Below are 23,992 nucleotides of genomic sequence, written 5' to 3' on the forward strand. Positions count from 1 at the left end.
ATGTTTATTTATCATCAAAATGCTGGCTAAAAACAAATGGCACAGTCACAGTGTCAATTCAAAAACACCAGACCCTGAACACTTTCCATAAACTCTCCAGCTACTGAATAATTTAAAATGGACAACAGATAATAAGCAGCTCACCACTCCGAGACCAAATTCTTGGTTCAATTTTGTGCAATTAGCAGTCAACAAAATGTATAGCATAGATGACTACCGCAAATATGACAAATCTAGATATAGGCCTACACAATATATTGTGTTGGTAGTTGTAACTGATTCAGGTGAAATTTGACCGTCTTAATGAATTGGCAGTGTAACAGTACTTTTAAATATGTTGAAGAACACTAAAATACCAGGTGGTATTATCTTTGGGTTAGGTGTAAAATACATACTCCATCAGTAACGATGGGCATGGTGCCCTCGAGCAAAGAACTTTCTTTCTCATGTGCCTTGCTTGGAGGCCATTTCCCTTCTAATGAACCGACTGCTTCAGTAGCACTGCGAAGCTGTCTCACGTTGTATTTGGCTTCTTCCAGCTGTGATGTACAGTATATGCAAAGCCTGTAACCCTTCCTCAATATGCAACGACTCTCCAGAATTGCTGCAGCAAAACACACTTGTTTTTTCATTTGATTCCCCTACTATAAAATATTGCATAAAACAATCAATACAGGTATTTACACTAAAACACAAAAGGATAACTTTGGCTCAGATCGAAAAAAAAACAACCCTCTCGCACAAAAAAAGAACAAGATTAAAGAAATTATCTTGTTTCTTGATAAGAGTATAAATAGCAACATGTTCAGGTGAATTACATAATATATACAATGAAAAGGAAATGTTTAATAACAAATAGCCTCATTATTCAGGACCATTGGTTTCTCCTCGTCAACCCAAATAAGCTACTAAACTGGTGGAAAATTGGAACCCTGCTAATGCTCAAATTATATGGGATACCAAAGCATGTTTAAAAGTCTTGCATGCAGTTCTAAGCCTGCTCTGTTCCAGATCATTCAGAACAGAGCAGACGTAGAACTGCATGCAATTGTTTTATTTATTTTTATATCATAGTGGATATCTGGAAGTTCCACTCTGGGTGGACATATGGCAGGCCTACTTTTGGCCTTGCAGTGGCGGAGGAGCTGCTATTAGAACTGCAAACAGGAGTTGTACGGCTCTACCCGCTAGATGGATTTCTTCAGGCCAGGCAGTGTGAGCTCATACCTGAAAAAGAAAGAGAAATTAAATATGCATGTACATTTTAGTTGAATCAAAGAAGCCATTTGTTTCCCCACATGCAATTCTATAAATTATTACTATTGACGGTAGGAAGATTTGGTGCTTCAATTCAGAATATTAAAATAGGCCCCGTACCATTCTGTGATGCCTTTGACGATATCCAACTGTGAAAGATCGACCATCACCTGTGGAAAGAAGCACAACATGAAAAGTTAGCAAAAGTGTGACAAGTAGCAAATACATCGTTTTTGCAATACACTGTACGTATCAAATAAAAAAAATATAAAACACAAGAGAAAAAAAAATAAATAAATAAATAAAATCGATGATCTATTTTCTCAGTCTGATCTAAATTGTTTTCCCGCTGTGTTTGTTATTCAACCACACGTTTCTTTTTTTTTAATTTGTGAAAACAGGTGAGAAAAAGTTTTGGCAGGTATTTTTGATTATACTAAAGATAATGTTCTAGTGTATTTGTTGTAATACTCATTTTGGCCACAGGAGGCTCAAGTGCACCACGAACAATGTATGAATAATGTTGCACTTCAGCTTTTTGTGGCCCAAAAAGTAAATTAGAAAAAAATGATCTGCAAAAATGTTTCCCCAGATTTAATAATAAATTAGAAATATATACAACACTTATAAAAGGTGATCTTGTCTAAACCTTTATTTCCAAATATTCTTAAGTCATAAATACAAGAGAGAAAACTATTTAGATCAGGTTTCTTTACCATACCCTTTGAAAGGAATAAAAAGATGTGGTCTATCACAAGTAGCACTACCCACCATGCCAATGTCCTTTCTATCCCGCGAATGGAACATTTTTCCATTTTTCACCGACACATCCAACTTCCTGGTTTGTGCTTCTTGAAGTGACACATCAAATTCAAACCTGTGACAAAAGATGGTTTGGCAGTAAGAAACAAGTTCCAGACACCGTCTCAAACTCTGAGCCTTGAACATACAATAACTACTTCACCTTGTTAAAAAATAAAGAAAATGCTTGTAGGAAGAATGCAGTCGGCTTACTTGTGATCGAAGACAGGGTTGATCGTCCTCTTCTTGACAGGTGTCCTCTTGCGATGTATCCAGGATTGTTCAGGGAGAAAATACAGGCGGACATAAGAGTCTGTGCCATTGTCGCTGAAGCGGAATATGTTCCTGCAGGCAATAAGTACACACAACGGGTTACCACAGCTGGTTAGCCACACTCATTAGAAGAGAACGCTATTTGTTTGTTCAATTTCAGCAATTAAGTCTTTTGCTAGTTGGATTCAGTCACAGCATTGTGGTTGATGCGCCACTGAGGACTGAAATAGAAATGATTCATTTTAAAGTTGTTTTTGTACGTTATCACACAGAAACTAAAATGTGATCAGAGCTGAGCAAATGGGTAGACACTCCTGATGAGTAGTGGTGCTGCTGGGTTACACTAGTGAGGCTGGATTATTTTTATTTTTTGACTGTACCTGCAGGAGTTAACCAGGACGATGAGTTTTTTCCTCAGGGTGGCATAGCGTACAGTCAGCTGGATCTCCCCAAAGGAACCCTGATGTTTCCTAATGATCCTGTGGGGATAGAAAATATTTGCATCATCACTTGTATGACTTCACTCTTGCTTAATACCATGTGGATTAGTTCATCACTCCTGTAGAAATGTTAGAGGTGAGCGCCCTAAACATCTAAAAAAAGACAAAAGAACAAAGCTATAGACCCACTCTGGAAACGAGGCTCCGTCTGAAAGGTCGAAGCGGGACGACGCGATGGAGTTCTCCGACAGCAGGCTCTGGGAGTCATACCGACGCATAGGTGACAGGGAGGAAGGAGACTGCCAGTTTTCGTAGGGGCCATTCTGGTTATCGGTAAGCCACGGCGCGGACGCGGCGCGGGCCCCGGGGCCGGCGGAAGGCGCTGGAGAGGAGGCCGTGTTGGCGGAGGCATTGGATGCAGGGGCGTGGCCTCCTTGGTTAGTCTGCAGTCCTTGTTGTTTGTCTTCTGGAGGAGGTTTGAGGATAATCTTGGGTGGAGGTTTTTCAAGAGAGAGAACCTTGTGTGGGATTGAGGACATGGCTAATGTCAGTGAAATAATATTGAAACATCAGTGTGTGTGTGTGTCTGTCTGTGTGTGTCTGTGTGTGTGTGTCTCCTTGCCAACGTTGTGTACCCACCCGGAGAGTGGCTTTCAGCTTGATCTGGCTGTTCACTCCGGAGCGCTCCAGCTGGAAGCGCTGGTCGATGGTCATGTCGGAGGTGTTGAGGAGGCGACTCAGGGGTATGTTGAGAACACCGAGCTGAGTCTTCTTCTCGTTCACTTTGACCTGGACCAAGGGAACACAAATAGAAACTATTATCCAAGCAGCCAATGGAAAAAGTTTCAGACCTCCAGAATTTAATCAACTGAAAAAGGTCTAGTTTAACAACATCATCAGCATCTGATGTCCCGGTTTGAGGGGGAAAACCCTGTGTGTGTGTGTGTGTGTGTGCACCATTAAATGACACACCTGAACCAGGAGCTGCTGCGTTTTGACATTATGCACAAAGAAGGTGAAGCCCTGCTCCCACACCGGGTCTTTGGATGCAAAGGCAACCTGCGGCAAGAGAAGACAGTGAATGGCTTCATTGCAAATGGCGGACAAGGCAATTAGGAATGAAACTTTTTCTAAACGGTTAAGTGTCCGCCTTCTTGTACAATACATCAAGACATGTCATTGGAGATTTTTGGACCGAAAGAGAAAACGGTGCGTTCCTGTGATGAAGAACAAGCCGTACCTTGCTTTTCTGAACATCTTTATCAACGGCAAACTCCACAAAGCAGTCTGGGCAGGCAGTTCTCCTTTTAGTGAGCTGAAAACAAAGTAAATCAGTGATACATCGCATAAGTTATATTTTTTGGGACAAAATATTTTCATACACGGTGCGGCCATAACACAGACATAGAAACCCGTGAGGATAAATTGTTAGCGATGGGCTTGGTGACCATTATCAACATTTTATTTGCGACCACTTGATACTCGATATCTGGAATGCTTTTAGTGATTGTTTCCCATATTTGTCGTCATTCACTCATTACAATAGGCCACCAGCAACAAGCTGACATTGGGAGTCTGTCTACAAGCAGCCTGTTGCATTCCAGGTTCGGTATGTTATGCATTCCACTCCCTAATTAACATTGCAGACATACCATACCACCTTGGACATGTACCACTGATGTCTACACTGGCAAACAACAGAGAAGTAAACTATGATGATCACTGGGGAAGACTGTGAATGCTACCGGTGGCAGTGTGAGCATGACTGACAACATTCCAAGGGAGAATAAAAATGGAGGGTGATGCAGACACATGTGAGGCTCCAACAATAACCTTCAATAAACTCAACATATTGGAGGAGATTGTCTACTTTAAAAGAAATGCATTTGCTGAGTAGATTTTACAACCACGACAGGTGGAATGATTTGAGGGGAGAAAAGAAACACACTTCACTTCCCTGTATTTCCCCACAATGACCAGCAGAGGGCGTTCAGAGGCAATTGCTGCTCATGACAGTTCAAGTTAAGAAAGCCTGTATTAACATGTCCTTAAATAATCCTTACAGTTTCATTATGATTGCCTTGGTTACCAGACAGGGATGGAATATAACATGGGCACAAGTTTGAGAGGTTTAAAAGTCTGTCTCAGAAACTGTGAAGTAATCTCAATGGAATATATTGATTTTTCCAACATGGAAATATTAAAATCCTTAAAAAAATAAAAATAAAATCATCCTATAAATGCATTACAAAGAGGGCAAATGATCAACAAAATTCTCTGCTCAAAAAAATAAAAGTTTCACTTTTATGCTGGGAAACTCACCCTGAACAGGCCTTGCTCGCGTTAAAGGAAGCAATCAAAGCAACAGGAACACCAGCTGGTAATAACGCACCCACATGAAATGGAAGGCATGCGCCAGACAAACGTGAAATACCAGCTACGCACAGGGCCAAGTACACGGAGGCCTTTGTCTGACACTAAGATACAAGGACAATCAAACTGTAAGGCAGTAAGGTGAATGAGAAGCTAGATTACTACATGATTACTGCATTATGTAACCGTTAAAGAATAAAGATTGGCTTTTTATATAAACAAGCCAAAAGAAAACCTTTCTTCCCACTTGTCGGGATATTTATCATCAATTTAGTTTTGGAGATATCAGCCGAAGTAACCTCTGCCTAATAGGACTGTATGGCTCTCGGCTCGGTTAAAAGAAAATAACCCCTGACATAGAAGGCTTCAAGCATTGCCATTCAGTATATTAAATAGCTGTGAGATCAGAAAAAAAGAAGAAGAAGAAGAAAAGGTTTAACTGAAGAAGGTGTGTGCTGGAGATGGAATTACAAGTGCCTCTCTTTCCCATCCTATGGGGAATGTGCAGCGATAAAACCTTTTGTAAGAACAGGTTCTGTTTCATGAGGGGTCGGGCCTCTGCATACCAAACACCCCTGGATTAATATCCATATGCCAAATCAAGTACGCAAGTACAAGCTAATGATTTAAGACAGCATGGGTCTCCTGGCTATGATATAGCTGGTGTTCGAGAAGTAATAAATTAAAAATCAACACCCTCTAAAAACTGATTCACCAGTAATGCCATTGTGAGCAGTCGTAGACTGGTAAGAAAGTTATATGTGCATTCATAATGATTATGCATATGTAACTATTCTTACATTCTTATGACGGAGAGGAGATAAATAAGATTTAAGATGAAGTTTTAAGTATGATGTGTATTTTTATTTCTTTGGTACAGTTGTAACAGCATTTAACCTCCTTCTCAAGGGCAAAAATGACCTACTTTACTGAAAAGATTAAAATAAATCAAACTCGAACAGAGCCCCTAAGGCCAGCCTGGATCAGCTTACCCGAGCTTCCTTTGAGGCCTTCCCGTGTTTCTGATGCTCGGCGATCTCGCTGTGGTCTTTCTGGAGACAGATCACAAGAACACACATCAGCACATCTGTCTGTCCGTGTTGCATCATCGGTTCAGCAACAACAACAACAACAACAACAACAACCCCCATTAGAAGCTACTTACTGGTAGGTTTGAGGCATTGTCCAGATAGACTGCAAGCATAGCACAAGCAAGGCCGTCGGTAGACTGGAAAAGAGCAATACACGATTTACACAGAGAAATATCTATTTTTTATTTTGAGGGGGTGGGGGGGGGGACTGTCCCTTTAAGTAGAACAACAACAAATAGAATACAAATGTATATTCAAATGTGGATGGGAGAAACAGAAGCAACAATGATAAGCAACAATGATATGATGCTACCTCTCTCAGCAGGCTGGGGTCGGTCTTGAGGGAAAACCACTGGAGCTTGAAATGGACCTCTCCATTCTGGACTCCTTCCAGAGGAAACCACTACAGCAGCAACGGAGATTCATTAATCAACATGTCATGTATATGAACGCCTGCATTTAAACAGAGAAAAATGCCCATGCTTAGAAAGGCATTAGTTTAAACATTTCTTTACACTCTTGAAAATGCTGCTTCAGCAGATTCAAGATATTATTTTATAAATTTTGTTTACCTATTGCAAAGAAAAGAAATGTACCCGTTAGGCACAGACTACAGTATTCCGTGTATCCACAATATTAATTCAAAGCTCACCTGATCCATTTCAACTTCCCTCTTCACTTCTCCCAAATCAAGGTTGTACCTAAAATGATACAAAATAAAAAATAAACACGTTTGTGCGACTACATTGTACAATTTCAACCAAACGACCATATGTAGTGTTGAGTGCCGTGTCTGGCAGGATTAAAAGTCCCTTATAAGTTTCCATATTCGAGCAGCTCTGTGTACAGAATGAATGAAACGCATGCGACTCAAACTGCACTAATTAGAACGTTTCTTACGTTCCGAGTAAGTCGTCTTTATCCGTGTCCTCGTCGTAGACTTCCACCTCCAACTCTTGCCCCGGGGCTTCATGGACCACGAACTGCACACGGATGAAAGATGGACGTGGAAAGTCAGCGCTTGGATCCGCTTATTAGATTTCTACTACAGTGACAGAAAGGCTTGCAGCCGACCACGCAGAGAGACGGGGCATAAGGCGACACACCTGGACGCGCAAACGTTTGTACTGAAAGAAAATAATAATTGAATAAAAAAAATAATAATTGGAGGAAATCACATGCTGGAAGACTTCCAAACAATGGACCTCATGCGAGAACATTTTAGTTTTCTCATCTCAACTGTCTCTTTTTTTCTTGGTAAAGTGTCCCACGTCAGGATGGTTACCAGCGATGAGAGCAGGTCAAATCATTTAAGATGTTCATATTAATATTGTAGTGTTAAACATTAGCATCAATAGCCAATTTTAATCAATGGCGATATTGTTGTGTTATTGTCAGTGTCAAACAGGATAATGTCAACATAAAACTATACTATTTTCAAACTTAAAAAAAAAAAGTGTCAAATTTATTATAATATGCAATCCAGTTGTAAAAACCTAAAGCTTAGAGAACAGCAGACTCATTGCACACGACTCCAACGACCCGTCTAGGCCACTCCTAAATAGTTTTCGTACCCAAGAGGAAATTCCTAAGAAAATGTTGGTGAATGTGTAAAGTTCTCCTTAATCACAAGCCACTTAAGAAGAAACATCTGTTGCATGAGGCCCAACGAGTTGCCAACAGTGATTTGAGTATCTCTTTCGATGTTTGCTCATTTTGCATACCAGGATGCGCGCAGGATTACAGGGCGAGAAAAGACCCATGCATTCTTTTAAGCTTATTCAGGTTCCCGTTACTCTACCTCATACACTTCGTTCCACTTGGGGTGCAAGTTCTCTTTGACGACCTTGCTTTTGAAATGTCGGTTGCCCACTCGCAGTGTTGCATAGGGGTCCGATTTGCCCTTCACTAAACCCAGCATGAACGTGTCCTTCGCCAACAGGTCTCTGGCCTCCAGCAGGTGGACCCTCACCACACCCTGAGGAGCAGACAAGGAGGGATTCAAACCAGCAACACTGTCTCACATGAGGGGAAAAAAAAAACACACAAAATGTAGGAAGGGTGACTTTTATCTTGAAATGTGCAATGGTTAAGTATACAAAAAGTGACTGCAGGTGATCAGATGAAGATCAACCTGTAAATAAAGTACTATCTTACATACTCGAGGTAGTGGGAATCTCATCTGGTCCACTTTGACCTGGTCTATGAGGGGCACACACATGCGGTTGGGCAACACCATGAGCGAGGCAATGATGTCCATGATGGTCCCCTCAGACAGCGAGCTGGATGAGGGGGTGAAAAGAGAGCGCTTACTAAACTAAACAGCAAAATGTCGGTGTCACCGTTAGAACTCCAACAAGAAAAAGACGCGCATCATAAGTCGGGAGGTGGTCTTACCTGAAGGCAGGGCTGTCCAAGAGGTTGGTCATGCCAGTCCAGTTGATCTCTAGGGTCTGGGAAATAATAATAATAATAATTTAAGAGTTTTAAACTTGTCTAAATCACACTTGGCTCAGTTGATGACATCATTAAAAACGTCACTCACAGGGCGGCGGATGAAAAAGAAGGTCACTCCTCCCACTAGTGGTGCTTGACCAATAAGAGGCTCCAGAATGACCCGTATCATCCCCTTGAGCTGGGAGGGTCGAGAGAGAGAGAGAGAGAGAGAGAGAGAGAGTTTACACAAGACTAGTAAACACACGCGATGATGGTGACGACGATACGAAGTCATGCAGAGGATACACAATAATAAGACTGTCACCTGAAGTCCCTTGACGCCAGCTGTGATTGGCGGCTTCACATCAGCGTCGATGTCCACGTCACCTTCGTAACTGCAAGAGTGAACAAGTGTTGGGGAGGCGTAAATGACTGCGAGGTTGGGGAATAAAACACGCCCACTAGCCCAAGAGGCTACTTTAGGCTTGGTACAGAGGGGGCAGAAGAAGAAAAAAAAACACACATTCAACAGCAAATGATAAGCTCTGACGGGACCAACCATATGTTCAGGTCCAGAACCACCTCCCTGTGATCCACTTCATGCGTGTATGCTTTCATCCCGGTGATCCGGAGAGGCTGGAATTAAGGGGAGCACGTTAGAAGGAACCTGCGCTTCGCTTTTAGAAAACACGTCGCCGTTATCAGATTTATTTACTGATTGGGGGCAAACTCACTATGTGCCCGAAGTGGACCTTGGTGAAAGTGAACATCTTGAGCGCGGGGCTGGAGAGCCTGATGGCCGGCTGGATGTTTTCCTTGAGGAGCTTCTCCATGTACATCCCAAAGAAAGGCCAGGCCTGCTCCAACACCTGCACATGCACAGCCAAATCACATCCCTCACCTCAACTGAACTGCACAGACAAGTTCACTCAAAGCGTGGCGACGAGGGGTTCCACACACCAACGTGATTTGGCAGGTAAAAGATAACTTGATTTTGACACTGTACCTTGTTAACCCAGTCAACTTTCTCAACATCAGGAAAGTGGACCTTTGGGAGAAAAACAAAATGACAGTGAAGTTAGAAGTGGGTTTGTAAGTATTACTTTCAACTGGTGCAATATAAATACATGTAAATACTTGTTATACTTTTATTCCGTCTGTATATATAATATTGCTATTGTGGATTAATTTTTATTTACTATGAGTCTCTTGTGTGCACTGCTGCTGTAATCCTGCAATTTCCCCACTGCGGGACAAATAAAGGATCATCTTATCTTATGATGTGATGGAAGGCATAATCGTGTCAGTAATTATTAATTATCCATCATGCCAAGATGGGTTGAGAGGAAAAATGTGTCGACATTAAATCCTTCAAACAAAAGATAAGATGAGATAAATGGCCCAGAAACATTCAGCACATTGTTCCCCACCCATTTCTGAAAATTGGCAGCATTCCTTAGTTAAAAAAGAAAAGAAAGAAAAAGTGGACATGGGCCAGCACAGTTGCATTTTGTTATTTTACGGCTTACAGACACTCGTGACTCCTCACACCTGTGGACTGTAAAAACAGCGGTTGGGAATAGTCATGCTCTAGTATAGAGCGTCTGAGCATCCAAAAAGTTACATCAGCGAGTGCTACCCAAGATGCTACTGGGGAAAGAGTACCCAAGACTCCAAGTACCAAACACCCCCCGCCCTAAGACCAAAGAAAAGGGCATGAAATAAGATGCTTTTATGTCACAGTTCTACATTGGTTTTACACACGGACATCTTCATGTTTAAAGATTAAATACAAGTGAACTGATGTAGTGCGCATGTCACATTTCTCTGACATTAGAAGAACCCCTCTCCCTTCAGTTCCCATGAGTCACTGTTTAGTAGTGGGTGTGGCGTAACCAAACCTCCCAGCGCGCGCACGCACACGCACACGCGCGCACACACACACAGCTGGTTTCACCCAATTCTGAGGATCCAGTATCCAGCCCCAAGCCGGGCATGTCATGCAAATAAAGTGCAGTGTTGTCAAAGCAACGGAGCGCGTCCTACAGTGTGGGGCTCGCTTCAGGGCGTTTCGCAGGACAACAAAATGAATGAATAAATAAAAAAGCAGGGACTCTGGAAACACAGGTTTGACCTCTCTCCAGGCACTGTAAAGTTGCCCACGAGCAAGGCAGCTCACCCACCCCAAACATCTGCGAGTACCGGCCCATACATACCCACGTTGCCATTTGCAGGGCGCTCTGCAGCTCCTGGTTCACCACGCGGGTCTCGTTGTCCACGAAGTCGATGGCGGTCCCGATGCTGGCGTCTTTCCTCTGGCGGTTCTTCTTCCACCAGGTGGCCATCACCATGCAGAGCAGCACCCAGCTGACGCTGAGGCCCAGGTAGCCGGTCAGGTACACCGGGTAGAGGACGAAGATGGCCCTGCCGAAGTACGCCAGGAACTCCATCAGGATGCGGTTGACGGCGGAGGAGTTGAGCTTCTCCGTGCTGTCGTGCAGCGACAGGCTCTCCCCGAGCCCGAGCCCGGCTCCCATCCGCGGGTACGTCGGCCCGTCGGCGGTCGCCATCAGAGGGGGGTCGGTCGGTTCCCCGAGGTTCCTGAACCCAGTCCGGGTGTATTCGCGCGTGTTTCTTGGGCTCACTTTGGCACAGCTCTCTGGGGGGACGCGAAACGGACCGCGCAGTCCATAGGGGCAGTGGCCGAGCGAGTTGTGACGCTCCTGAAAAACTTCCGCGTTTGAAACTTCTAAAAAGCAGGTAGACACACCTGCGCTTATGGGTGGGGAACGCGCGCGCCAACAACAAAATAAAATTCCACCCCAAAAATTAAAAGCCACCTTATATTATAGCAGCGTATTTATTATTATAATAATATTATTAGAATTATTAGTATTTTACTTCTAGAGCTTTATTTTATTTGTATAAGGTAAATGTACTCTTCATAATTATTCTTTTTATTTTATTTTGTGTTTTTTAATATATTTGTGTTACAGTAAATGTTTTTGTGCCAGTTTACAAAATAAAAGTCACATTTCCAGTGTTCTGTTTCTGTTTAAGTATGTAAAGCACCTCCCGAAGTCTCGGCATCAGGAGAAAATAAATCCTAGTCAGGGGGAAATGTATCTGCACTGAGGAAGTCCCACCTGCAGAGGGAGCCAGAGAGCGCAGCAGAGGAGCTCAAACAGGTCTGTGATTGTCCAAGACCTAATTCTTACGGAGTAATAATGTGCTCGCACTTGAAGGCAAGGACTTAAAAAAAAAAAGGTCACGACTTTGATAGGTGACCACATCAGATTTTTTTTGTATATTCCGTTTTCATTTTAAATAGACCTTCTGACCTTTATTTTTTTTAGAGCAAACTGGTTCATAGCTATGTTCATTACAAGGAAAAGGTACTGATTGCAAGGAAAGGTACTTATTGCACTGGATTTGGAAAAACAAGTGATGAATCAAACATTGGTGTCGGTGTTATGTTATTGTATTATGTTTGGAATAAATAACATTGAGAGGTAAACTGAAGGGTTTATGAGGGCATGTGGAAACTGTAAATCCTTATTTAACATTGAGTGACATCGGAAATCTTCTCCAAATGAATAACCGAGTCCTGTTTGTGTATCAATGTAAGTAACCGTGCGTCAGGCAAGACGTGACATATTCTGCCTTCTTCTGTTTGTTAGAGGAAAACCAAACAAAAAGTCTGAAAACTAATCATTTCACTTTGTTTAATAGGCAAAAGCTGGATACAAATATTGAAGTGGAACAATTCACTTTGCATTAAACACACAAAGAGCAATCGACACATCAGTATGCTTGTATTAACTTGTATTTGTGCAGGCCGGTTTACTGGAACAGTAGTTAACTTTTACTTTTCCTTTCAAAACCAAAAGTGATCGGCGACCTGATAGTGCCTAGACGAGCTGACGCCATCCCATAATTTTCTGGAGCCGCTCCAGGGGCTTTCCGTTCTCCTCCCACAGGCCACAAATGGTGAAATCACAAAGCAACAACACATTGGCAAACATATGTGAACCCTCTCATTTTATTTCCATTCTTTTTGCATAATTATTCCTTGGCACGATAAGTGATTATTTTAAAGGCACCACATGGATCTGAGTTTTAACACCTCCATAACTGACCCTTAGTGATTATACAGGTTGCTTGTAAACCAGGAAAATACTATTGTATTATTGCACTAATCGGAAGTTTAAACCAAATATCTCAAGAAAAACATGAATCAGCTTGTGATTCATGGCAAACAGTGATTTAATGTTAATGTTTAATGTAAGGCAGTGTCAAGCCGAAGGCATTGTTTTTTGGGGGGTGGGTAGGTGGGGGGCTGCATGGCTGTGTCACTTGAATGTAATCAAATATTCGGGATACGCCTGGCTGTCGTGGAAGATGACGAACATGTTGGGTTTGGCCATGTTGTCCACGACGCTGTCGTACAGCTGAATGGAGGCGGAGCCCTTGGCCGGCGGCGCGATCATGCCCCTCTTCCCGGTTGTGAAATCGCCCGTCAGCACCCGACAGAGGTACATGCACTTCTCCCCGTTTGCCGTGGGCTTGGAGTAGGTGTCCTGGGCCGAATAATTGGCGTTGACGGCAAAGTATGTGCCGTTGCCGTAACACGCAGCTGAAAAGCGCAGAAAGATATTGAGTTAATCTGCAATGGCACTTTGCTCTACTTGTGTTTTTTTTGCATTTTCAAAAGTAGATATTCAGAAATAACTGCAGACAAGAAAGCTACAACTGTAGCGTCTAAAACGTCTACTGGAATTACACCGAGGTACAGTAAACCGATTATTAAAAAAACATACGCAGGATGTAAAAACTAGTCATCGGCATCAAAGCATTCTCATTGTCTTTGTGTTTTCAGTAAGGTTCGAGGGAAGCCTCTGACGAGACGACGTCCCATATCTTTAAAATCTCCTCACCGTTCTTTCCCGCGTAGCTCCTGTTGAAGCCGTACTCGTTGATGTGGGCCACCGTGTCGGGACAGGTGCCGTGGAAGAGGCGTTTCTCGTTGTCGCTGCGACTGTTTCTCTGCTCCATGTCGCTCTTCTTGACCTGTAAGCTCCTACATAGTACAGGGTTCTGGATCCTCTCAATCTTAAAAAGGAGGAAGGGAGAAAAGTGCATTGTTTGAGGGTTTCAGTCTTCTTTTCCTGATAATGCATTTTCAATAAATGTGATGTGATTAATCAAAAAAGCGGATATGCGATTGGTGTATTATGTCACCTGATAACAAGAGTGAATAGGAGTGCACGCTAGATGCAGTCTACCTTAAGAACGGTTTGTTTGCACGTGGCCTGGAAGAGATTGAGGACTTCGGTGTGCTCGGCTGTCCCAGCCTTGAGGAGGACGACATGACTCGAGTTGTTGGCTGGCATCGCATCCCAGTGTTCAGGCGTGTCTACGTCTAGCGGCGTAATAAACAATTTACATTTGTGTTATTCCTGGGGTCAACAATGCATTGATAACTTTTATTCTTTGCAATTTTGGCACAACAAAACAAAAAGCTGTGACCATGAGCAGATAACATATATTAGACAACGTTGAGAAAGTTGCCCAAAAAAAGAAAAAGAAGCATGCTAACACCTGAGAGTTACAGCTGAAGTGGCAACAGCTACCATGTTTCTACTGATCAGAGGACTCGGGTCAGATACCTTTCAGTTTGTCAATGCGCTTTATCTGGAGGATGCGTCCCTGGTTGTCAGTGGCAGGTCCCTTTGGCATGGTGACAGTGTAGTCTTGACCCTGGACTCGAACCGTTACCCTTGCTTGCTTGTTTTTCAAAGCTTGCTCAAGCTGGAAGTTGGCCATTAAATCAAACTTCTGGAACTGAAACCCCTGCTGCTGGTAGTGCCAGTCTACTTTCTTCTGCAGCTCCTCCTTTTCTCTCGCCGACTTCAGCATCTCATAGATCTCGTTGTTGGCTTTGAGCACGTCGTTGCTGAGCCCGTCGATGGTCAATGAGGCTTGGAAATTCTTGCTCTCGATCCTGATCGTCAAGTCAAGTCCCTTCTGGAGGTCTACAATGCGCCGGTGGTCCGCATCGGAGAAACCGAGGATGGAGTTGTCCTTGATGCAGTGGCTGTTATGTTCTTTGCTCATCATGTCGCTGAGCCGCTGTTTGGCGGTGTCCGCTCGGGCCTGCGACTCGCCGCAGATGTGGAAGGCAGCGGGGTCCACTTTCAGAGCCTCGATGACAAAATCCCCTTGCCTCTGTGGCGTGCCACCACTCTGTGTCGTGTCACCACTCGTAAACAACGCTGAAAGGACAAATTCAGAGATCTGCGTTAGGATTGAACATTTAAAAAGTGATCATGGATGAAAGAATACGAAAAAGTATTCTCCTGCACGTACATTTGATTTTGGAGCTGATGTTTGCCCAGGACCAACCCTTGTCTTTGGGGTCGGTGACTTCCCTTTGGTGCATACTGTTGTAGAAGTCTTTCAGCATGGGCGGCTGGAAAATAACTATCCGAACTGTCTGCAGGGAGCCGGCAGGGTTCTGGCTCAACACATCGATCACGGCATCCAACATGGCGTCCGCCACCGGCTTCGCCTGTGCCTTGCCTTCACCTAAAGTGGTATACCATAGATTGCAGAATTTTTACTACGAAGTGTGCAGCGGGAGAAGCTGTAGTGTCAAGAGATTCATACATGTACACAAACACCTCAACCGGGATGAGTCCTGCTCATGAATCTCACCTGTGCCAATGGCAGGAAATGAGACCGACGTGTATGATTTGGTCACACACATTTGCAGTGCTTCTTTCACAACCTTCTGGATTTTTACAGGGTCCGTCTGTCCAAGTATGTGGAGGATGTTCTTGCACTTGAGGTTGCCTGGCTGGGTTATTATCATGCCTGGGTTGGCCTGGGCACCTATAAGGTGTTGACATTGGACTTGAATGACAACCATGCAATCAAAGCAATGATTCCTTTCAGAGCAATCTTAAGATATGAATAGATAATTGGCTTAATGATTGACTCTTTTATCCATGTCATTACAGTACCAAGCAAGATAAATGTGGCACTGTGCTTGGAGTCAAATCTTTGTGTAAATGTTTCCTTACTAAGGTCTGCGCATTCTGTTTCCACAGCCTGACCCGCTGCATCCAGAATGGCCTTGGATACTCCTAGAGGAATATTAGAACAAACATTATGTACAAAATCAATATATATACATACATAGGAGGATTTGACTGTATGGGATTCACATGTCAAACAGGTTGCCTTGTAGTTAAAAGTAGCGTCCACCACATGTAAATTAAATCTAATTTACACTTATTTTGCGTTGTTGAAACATTCCTGTTCTATTCCTGTTCTGGCTATCATTTACCTGTCTTAAGAGAAAATTTTTCATTGGAGGAGTTGACAATGACGTCCGAGGTCTCCTTGGTTATGTCTCCCGTGAGCACCTGCACGGTCACGCTTCCCATTTTGCTCTCATGTATTCCTGAGCCCGAGACGACTTTAGAGAAGTGACCTTGAGGCACGGAACAGAAATAAAGAATCAACAGCGCTGAAAAAGCCCCCAAAAGTAGTAAAGCTCTTTGTTAAAATGAAGGAGAAAAAAAAATTGCTTCACAATTAGATCGTCAACTAATTTAATTATAATTTGATCAATACTAAACCATTTAAGTAATTTACATCTAATACATTATTTTTCTGTTTCACCTTTACATATGTCGTTACAAAAAAAAATAGTTGGGTGTATAAATAACTTTTTAAGTGCTTCACCTTAAAATTACGTTTGTTGAGAGAGCTGTTATTTTAATCCTTACACATTACTGTATTTTTTGCCTACCTTGACTTTGTGGGGAACTCATGGCCACTGAGACGTTTGGGAACTTCTTTGTGAATACATCACTGAAACTCTGGAGACCAATCACAAAGATACCAGATATCACAATAAAACAGAAGAAATACACACTAAACAGAACCCCTCTTTGTTGAGCCGTGCTGTGGTAGTGAGTTGTTACAGGTCAATATTGCTGATTTGTCATGAAAATTATAATTATTAGGATTCATCAAACATCAAACTATAACTATGTATGGGTTTTTCAATGATTTTAGGCAAATTATTTTCATGATTAGTGGTGGGGTCTGTCATTCCCACCCGGGGTTCACAGGAAATGATGCATGCTTGTCATCCAGTGTTGCTGTTTTTAGACACGACTTTCTCACTGTTCAATTTGAGTTTAGCACATAGGGGAAGGGAAGTACTGAAGCTTGTTTTTCTTACCTGGATAGTCTGTGCATCTTTTGGGTAAAGGATGATCACGACCGTCTTCAAGTGCTTAGGTTGTTTGGTACTGCTAAACGCCAAGATTTCATCCAACATCAGCGATGCTACAAGATCTTTAGGGAAACCCAGGTTTCCAGTGCCGATGGCGGGGAAGCACATGGAGGTCAGACCGCTATCCTCTGCCTTGGCCAAGCAGTTCTTTAAAATGCCACTCAATAGCTGGAAGGCAAAGCATGCAAACCATCAATATCGAGGTGCAAGATCAGCAGAAATCTACCACATAATGGTTTACATGACATGCAGGGAAATTTAAGAGGAAATATAAAGTGTATATTCCTCAGTACTCAGACCTTTCGCCATGTTACACTTCACCTTTTCAGCTGTGCCTTGTCCATTGTCCCATTGAGGCGTAATTGCATGAAATACGCGTTTGCTGTTCAGACTGCAGCCGTCGGTAACAATGACGTCGCCGGTCTTCGCGCTAGTTTGATCTGCAGTTACCAACTGCTGGAGTTTGGATCCAGCCCTACTCAAGATGGCGACTGAAACTGCCCCTCTGTCCAGTGCAAGATCTTCAGACACGGTATTGACGATCACGTCCGTCTGAAAGTGTTATAGACAGTCGAGGATCAGTGGTGTAAGAATCGGTCAAGCCCTATGGGACCACAATCAATCATAAGGATACTCTAGAGCGACAGGTAGGCTTTCTAGTTACTGCTACATACTCTAGGATAGTGTGTTAAAAAATTCAATGAAATTACCGTTGCATTCTCGATATTTCCTTTAGTGAGAGTGATGGCCAAGCCCTCTTTGGTGTTCACTTGACCCAAGCAGTTCGGGTCAGAAGCAGCAGGTGTCACAAGGGTAGGCTTGATGGCACCGGTAAGGAGAGTTGGTGGTGAAAGACTGACGCCACCATTTCCAAACTCCTGTCTGACCGCCGCCTCCATCGCCTGAACAGCACCGTCGTCGTTGTTCACCAAATGGATACTCCTCAGGGTGTTGCCGCCGTTCATGTCATCGCAGTGTTCCTTCACTGCCTCGACCATGGTGTCGGCACACAAATTTAGAGGGAAGCCTTGGTTTCTGCTGACGGCGGGCAGAGCCACAGAGTCGCAGCCGTTCTTTTCAGCAAGCTCCAAGCTTCCTTTAAGTGCTTGTTTCAACTGCGCCAGAGACTTCTGGGGATTGGCTGAATCAAACCGGGGCCCCACTGCATGGATGACCTTTTCGCAGCAAAGCTGACCCCCCGCGCCAGTTATGACACAGTCCCCGGGCTTGAGCTGCCCTTTTAAGGCAATTAGTTGGTCACACTCAACCTGAAACTGGGGTCCGGCAGCATTTAGAAGTGCTCCTGCAAGACCTCCAGAATGTTTCAAGATCGAATTAGCGGCATTAACAACTGCATCCACTGGGTAGCTGCACATGTCCGCCTTGCAAACAGCTATTTCCACTCCATTGCGTGTCTGAAGCCGATACACAGGCTTTGGCGCTCGAGACACAGGCCCTGGCACTTGAGACACAGGCTGTGGCGCTTGAGACACAGGCTGTGGCGAAAACGCCTGTCCACCACTAGTCCCATCAACCAGCTGGACCAGGCAGCCGGTTTCATTCCAGAGTGAGGAAACATACAGATCTGCATTATTTTTGAATAACTTCTTCGCTCCAGGCATGGAGATTTTTAAAATGTCAAAGACCACAGAAGAGACCTGGTCGTCAACCAAGTCCTTGCACTCTGCGACATCCCCTCTGGAGCCACTGAGACAGATGGCATCCTTTCTGTAAGACACCTCCACCCTGTCTTTCACCGCCTCCAACCAAGATGAGTCAAGCTTTTCAATGTATTCCACTATGGTGTTGGACTTGACCACAACAGTTTCTTCAACTTGAGCATTCTGAGTTAAGAAGTCATCAAGTTTAACGCTAACTGTTTTGACACCGTCCTTGTGACCACACACCACGACTTGTTGGCCAGTGGTGTGGATTTGAATTCTCCTGCATGACTTATTGTCGGCATTCTCAAACTGTCTGACCAGGTCCTGCCACTCTGGCTTCGCCAGTACATTGCTGTCTTCAACATCAATGTTTTGAGATATTAGCACCCTCTTCAGGTGGTCTTCAGCATCATTCAGCGCTCCTTCGGAAGCAGCGACGAGCTGCACCCTGTGAGCATTGATCTCAAATGCTGCATTTATTCCTTCGGATGTGAGGAGAGCGTTTGTCAGCTCCTCTTGTTGATCACCCTTCAACCAGCCAAGCACGTACTTATTCATTTCTAAATTCTGCCGTTTTAGTGAAAGCATGGCACCATATATGAAGCTGATTGCTGCAGAATTCTCATGCATGAAGCCAGTTACTTTCAGATCCCCTATATCTTTCCTAAACAATATTTTGAGATCTGGGCACACCTGCAGCAGCTTGTCATGAAGACCGTCTTGACTTAGGATGTGGTAAATTGATGGCAACACTTTGATCTCTTGGGTCACGCTCGATTTCTTCCTCAGCACACTTTTGGCAATCTTGTTAATGACTTCGTAAAGCGTTGGCTCTAGTCTGTTGACGTCGGCCTCGAGACCGGCCACTGATAAGACACCGCTGGCTTTTTCGGGCACTACAACCACATCCTCAGTCAGTAGCATCTCTCTGATCTTCTCCTCAGACTCCTCCCATGCCTCGGACTCAGGCTGAAGCTTCAGGGACTTGATATTGGACAGAGCTTGTGCAAAGGCCAACTTCACAGTATCTCTCCATTTTTTTATGATGACTTTGGCCTCTTTCTGCTGTAGTAGTGAAGATAGCGGGCTCAAGCGCACGGAGGATTGCTCGAGGTTTAAGCTGCAGAAGTCTTTTGCCATTTGGCTTTGAATGGTCTCTGCAGCCGACTGATTGTGATTTAGGTATCTCCAGACAGCGTCGTCAATGGACTCAGAGACAGCTGCTGGGAGTTTTAGCGGGGGCGCATCTTTGCCGTAGAGGGCTGTTCCCAAAGATTTATAAAAAGGATAAACTCTGATCTCTTCATCCTTGAAGCGATGAGTCTTCTTCAGGATTTTATCAACAGCTACGGGTAAATAAAAACATATAAAATATTCAGTTGTCACACTGTATGGAATTCTTTTAAAAAAGGTGTCCCTCTGTGATGACAGTAACATGTCATGAGTAGTGTAGATGCACTACCTTTATGGTCTTCAAAGGTGATGATGGCAGACTGTTCCGCTTCATTCAGCACTACATTTTCCACTTCCCCTCCTGCATTCTCAAAATAAAGGCGGAGGAGCTCGTCACTAAAATGTCGTAAGTCTTCAACGACAACTTGCTCTGTGACTTCAAGAGGCCGGACTGATAGTCCCATCTTTGTGAACGTCCTGTTTTGGGGGCATCTCGTCACGAAATCAGTGTTTTCTGTGAGATGGTGATAAAAAGTGACGGTAGTTAGGAAAAAACACAAACAAGAAACACTTTCTCTCTGCGAAACCCCACTGGAAATGAGACGTAAACTGAGTGGACAGCGGCTCGCTCACCTGCCTTAACCAGGCTTAACCTTTATTGAACCATAAAAGTTATCATGTAGGCTCCAAAGGAGGAAACCAACAGTGTTTACAGGCCCATGTATTGATCCATTGATTTTAATTCCCTGCCCGCCAAAACTGTTTGGGCAAGCACCCATGGTCCTCCACAAGCCAAAGAATAGCTTTATGAAGAATTACTGCTTTTCCTAATCCAACAAATGAACAACGGCATGGCAGAAGAAGATTGACAGTCTATTGAGTGTATGCCAGAAAATATGTCCCAATGCATAGTATGTTAAATGCAGTCTGCCAAAGATACCAGGATGTCAGACTGCATCAGGTCGCATTTTGCAGTCTGCAAGCTAGCAGGCTTTTCTGGCTAATTTGACCCGCAACCCGCTGAGCAACGGACATATGAGCCAGAGGGTCAAAGTTTAAATGTGTAATGTATGAAAAAGTAATATGTCCCAATTGAAGGCATACTGCATGCAACAGTACCTACGTTGTAAAGGCAGCTGCAGTTTGTACTAAAAGTGAAAATAAAAAGTATGCAATTTGGAAAGCAGCTTTTGAATTATTCAAAAAAATTGGGTTTGCTAATGTTTTAAGGAGGAAGGACATATAATATATGCGTTTCATGGCTTTGAGGTTTCACACATTACATTTTGGTGAAAAGCTCTAAATTTAAACTTAACCTTGTTTCAAAGAAAATCCATAACCTTTAATGGCCAGCGGTAATTCAATAATCGATTTGTCGGGTTCTATAGTCAATGCAATACTGATCAATAAGTGTGTATTCGGTCATCTGGCGCGTGGTGATCTACTGTCATCGGCTGTCTATTGATGTTTGTCTTAAATGTTTTCTCAAACAACTTACAACTTTTTCTTTTTGTAGTAACAGGTTTGTGTTATTTCTAAACGCTTACACGCACGCGCACACACACACACACACACACACACACACACACACACACACACACACACACACACACACACACACACACACACACACACTACCTTTTACAGTCTGGAAAGTCACCACAGCAGAGAAGACGTCAGGAATGAGTTCCAGAGTGAAGTTTTGGGTGGCAGAAGGAGAGGCAGCATTCTTTAGAACGTTCTCCACCAGCATCTCCAAGAACTCCTGCTTTGTGGTCTCTGTAACATTTTCTAAAACGGCAGAAGTGGAGCACGACTCTCCGTCTGCGGTCTCATCTGCTCTGCCTGTCTCCGTTGTTTGAACCTTGAAGTCACCGGCACTCGGTTGCTTGTCGATCACGGCGACGCCCGCTGTTAGTGAGACAATTTCAGTCTAGTGAGATCATTTCACACTAAATAACAGCCAACCACAGAAGAGATCTCTATTTCAGTTTATTCCAAGTGTTTCTCTGCATTTGATTTATTTAGGTGGCTAGCCAAACAGATTTCTCACACCTTTAATTTATCGTTTTTTTATTTTTATTAAATGTTTAAGCGATGCTTAAGTTAGAGCCCGATTCATCGTTGTTGTTTTTTAAGCTTACCACAACATTGTGATCACCTGATTCAGATATTATTGCAGATATCTGCTGCTGTGCGCCTAAGGCAAGCCTTTTGCTAAATATTATTATATTTGCTCATTAGATGTGTGCGTTGCTTCTCAGCGTTTTTTGTAAACAACTTCTGGCGGCACATTTCTCTATTTGCAGCGCTTAAAAAAAATTCAAAAACTTTTCTGCGTTGTCAAACTGGTGAAGATGGTGAAGTCTTCATTTGCTTGTGGTTGCACCTTATTTGTATGTGCTTTTCTTTTGTGTATTTAGCTCTCGGGCTAGTTTGGGTTGAATGATGGGTTGGGAAGCTTAAGAAAATTGTTTCCCCTAGGTTTACAGCTTTAGGGGGGGAGGGGACAACATACATCGTAATACCTCACAGTACTACTAGTGACTCCATCTGTGCTTTTAGAAATAATAGAATAAAGATCATTGCAATCACTTTCAAGTAAACCAGATTGCTCCATTAGACAACAAAAAAAAAGTGTTATCACTGTGTTAAAAAAATTAAAATAAAGTTATATCCGTGCAAAAAGTAAGTAGTTACTACTAAATAGCTCATTGTGGAAAACAACAAGCTATTTTTTTGCAAAACAAAACAGAATGAGTGCAGATATGTGGGCATCACGTTGTATCAGTATTAGTGGCTGCAGTGAGCTGCTTTCCTCTACACATCTTTTTTTTTTAAAGAAATAGAAAACTGCCGACCGCATATACAAAATGTTGTTATTAGTAGACTGTATTGACAAAAAATGTATATATTGACAAAAAAATTTAAACATATTGATGGTATATGGTGTATTGCGACCATAAGTTCCCTTCATCACATACACATACAGTGCTACATGACATAATTATCAAGAGATATGACACAAAAATGTGTTTAGTAATGTCACAGAGACCTTGACCTTTAAACCAACACATTCTAATCAGTTCATCTTTGAGCCCAAGTGGATGTTAATGCAACATTTGAAGCATGTTTGCTTTGATGAGTACTTACATATCGTGTTGAGTTCATCAGTTGGAGATTCCTACAGAGAATGGAGAAAATAAATAAATAAATATAAATATAAAAATACATTGTAATCACTTTTTAATAAGAAAATGTATTATTCATCACTTTGCCATCCCATTTAACCAGTTTAACATGGCACAATGCCCAACATGTCAGCTGTTATGAAAATAAATCAGTCAGACAAAATGATCAGAGTTGGTTTCATTGTTAGGGGGAAGTCTCTTTCACAAACAGCGACACTTCCAACTTGTTTTTGTACTTTGGACCTCTTTGATAAGACAATGAGTCACATAACGCAGAACGGCCTCCGGCAGTTTATTATTATTATTTAGTCACGTGACTTACCGGTGAGGCCTGCAGGCCACACAGCGAGCCTTTTATCTTATTTGTTCGTCTCACACACCGGTAGAGACTCAGAAAGGGTTCATGCTATTTCATGTGAAATGTGAATTTGCTCCTTGACCCAGTAAACACTTAACCCTTTACAACTGGAAGACAATTAAGTACCGAGACGGGGGGCCAAAAAAAGCTCACCTGCGCTGCTGTGACGTCTGTCGTCAAGTGAACGGTCATCTTCAACACGCCTTTCTCCACAATGATCTGGTGCGTCTTCATCCTCAAGACATTTTGTTGGTCTTTGATGAGAGAGAGAGAGACAGAGAGAGAGAGAAAGAAAAACACATTCAACCACTTTCCGTATAGAAGTCGCTCGATTAAAATGAGTACGAGTGACAAAGTAAGGAAAGTCGGGGTCTAGTTTCTCGGGCCGGGCTTACCCTCCTCTCGGCGGAAGCGCAGCACCGCTGTCCGGCTGCCGGCATCGTGCTCCACCTCGCAGTCGCCTCCGTTAGACTTATTGCTCTGGAAATATTTCACCAACTTGTATTTGAGTTTCTGTTTGCTGTTTTGTTCGATTTCGACGCGCAGAGCATACGAGTACGCGTCCGCCATGGTCGCTGTCACAACACCCTCTGCTCTGCTCGAGCGTTTACTTTCACTTTTGTT

General features: G+C 43.2%; 2 protein-coding genes across 2 annotated transcripts; both read right to left on the reverse strand.

Annotated features, from left to right (window-relative positions):
• esyt3 (extended synaptotagmin-like protein 3) lies at positions 1–12,601 on the reverse strand (the record flags this gene model as incomplete). The annotated part of the gene is made up of 24 exons (XM_079230947.1): positions 1–1,227; positions 1,378–1,427; positions 2,029–2,134; positions 2,272–2,403; positions 2,712–2,810; positions 2,961–3,289; positions 3,411–3,560; positions 3,744–3,830; positions 4,012–4,086; positions 6,137–6,196; positions 6,310–6,372; positions 6,549–6,638; positions 6,888–6,936; positions 7,136–7,218; positions 8,037–8,213; positions 8,397–8,517; positions 8,633–8,688; positions 8,781–8,870; positions 8,997–9,066; positions 9,231–9,307; positions 9,406–9,540; positions 9,678–9,719; positions 10,888–11,330; positions 12,541–12,601. 24 exons carry the CDS (start codon positions 12,599–12,601, stop codon positions 1,188–1,190), a joined length of 2,685 nt encoding a protein of 894 aa, XP_079087073.1. The 3' UTR covers positions 1–1,187.
• Positions 12,383–23,938, reverse strand: parp14rs1 (poly(ADP-ribose) polymerase family member 14-related sequence 1; the record flags this gene model as incomplete). Its single annotated transcript, XM_079230948.1, has 15 exons — positions 12,383–13,307; positions 13,609–13,783; positions 13,957–14,093; positions 14,341–14,946; positions 15,041–15,259; positions 15,389–15,565; positions 15,757–15,819; positions 16,023–16,205; positions 16,491–16,560; positions 16,929–17,150; positions 17,304–17,534; positions 17,693–19,992; positions 20,109–20,333; positions 21,458–21,730; positions 23,764–23,938. 15 exons carry the CDS (start codon positions 23,936–23,938, stop codon positions 13,024–13,026), a joined length of 5,340 nt encoding a protein of 1,779 aa, XP_079087074.1. The 3' UTR covers positions 12,383–13,023.
• Between the last annotated feature and the right edge of the window lie 54 nt (positions 23,939–23,992).

This window comes from Taurulus bubalis (assembly GCF_910589615.1).
Source record: "Taurulus bubalis genome assembly, chromosome: 15".
Lineage (NCBI taxonomy): Eukaryota > Metazoa > Chordata > Actinopteri > Perciformes > Cottidae > Taurulus > Taurulus bubalis.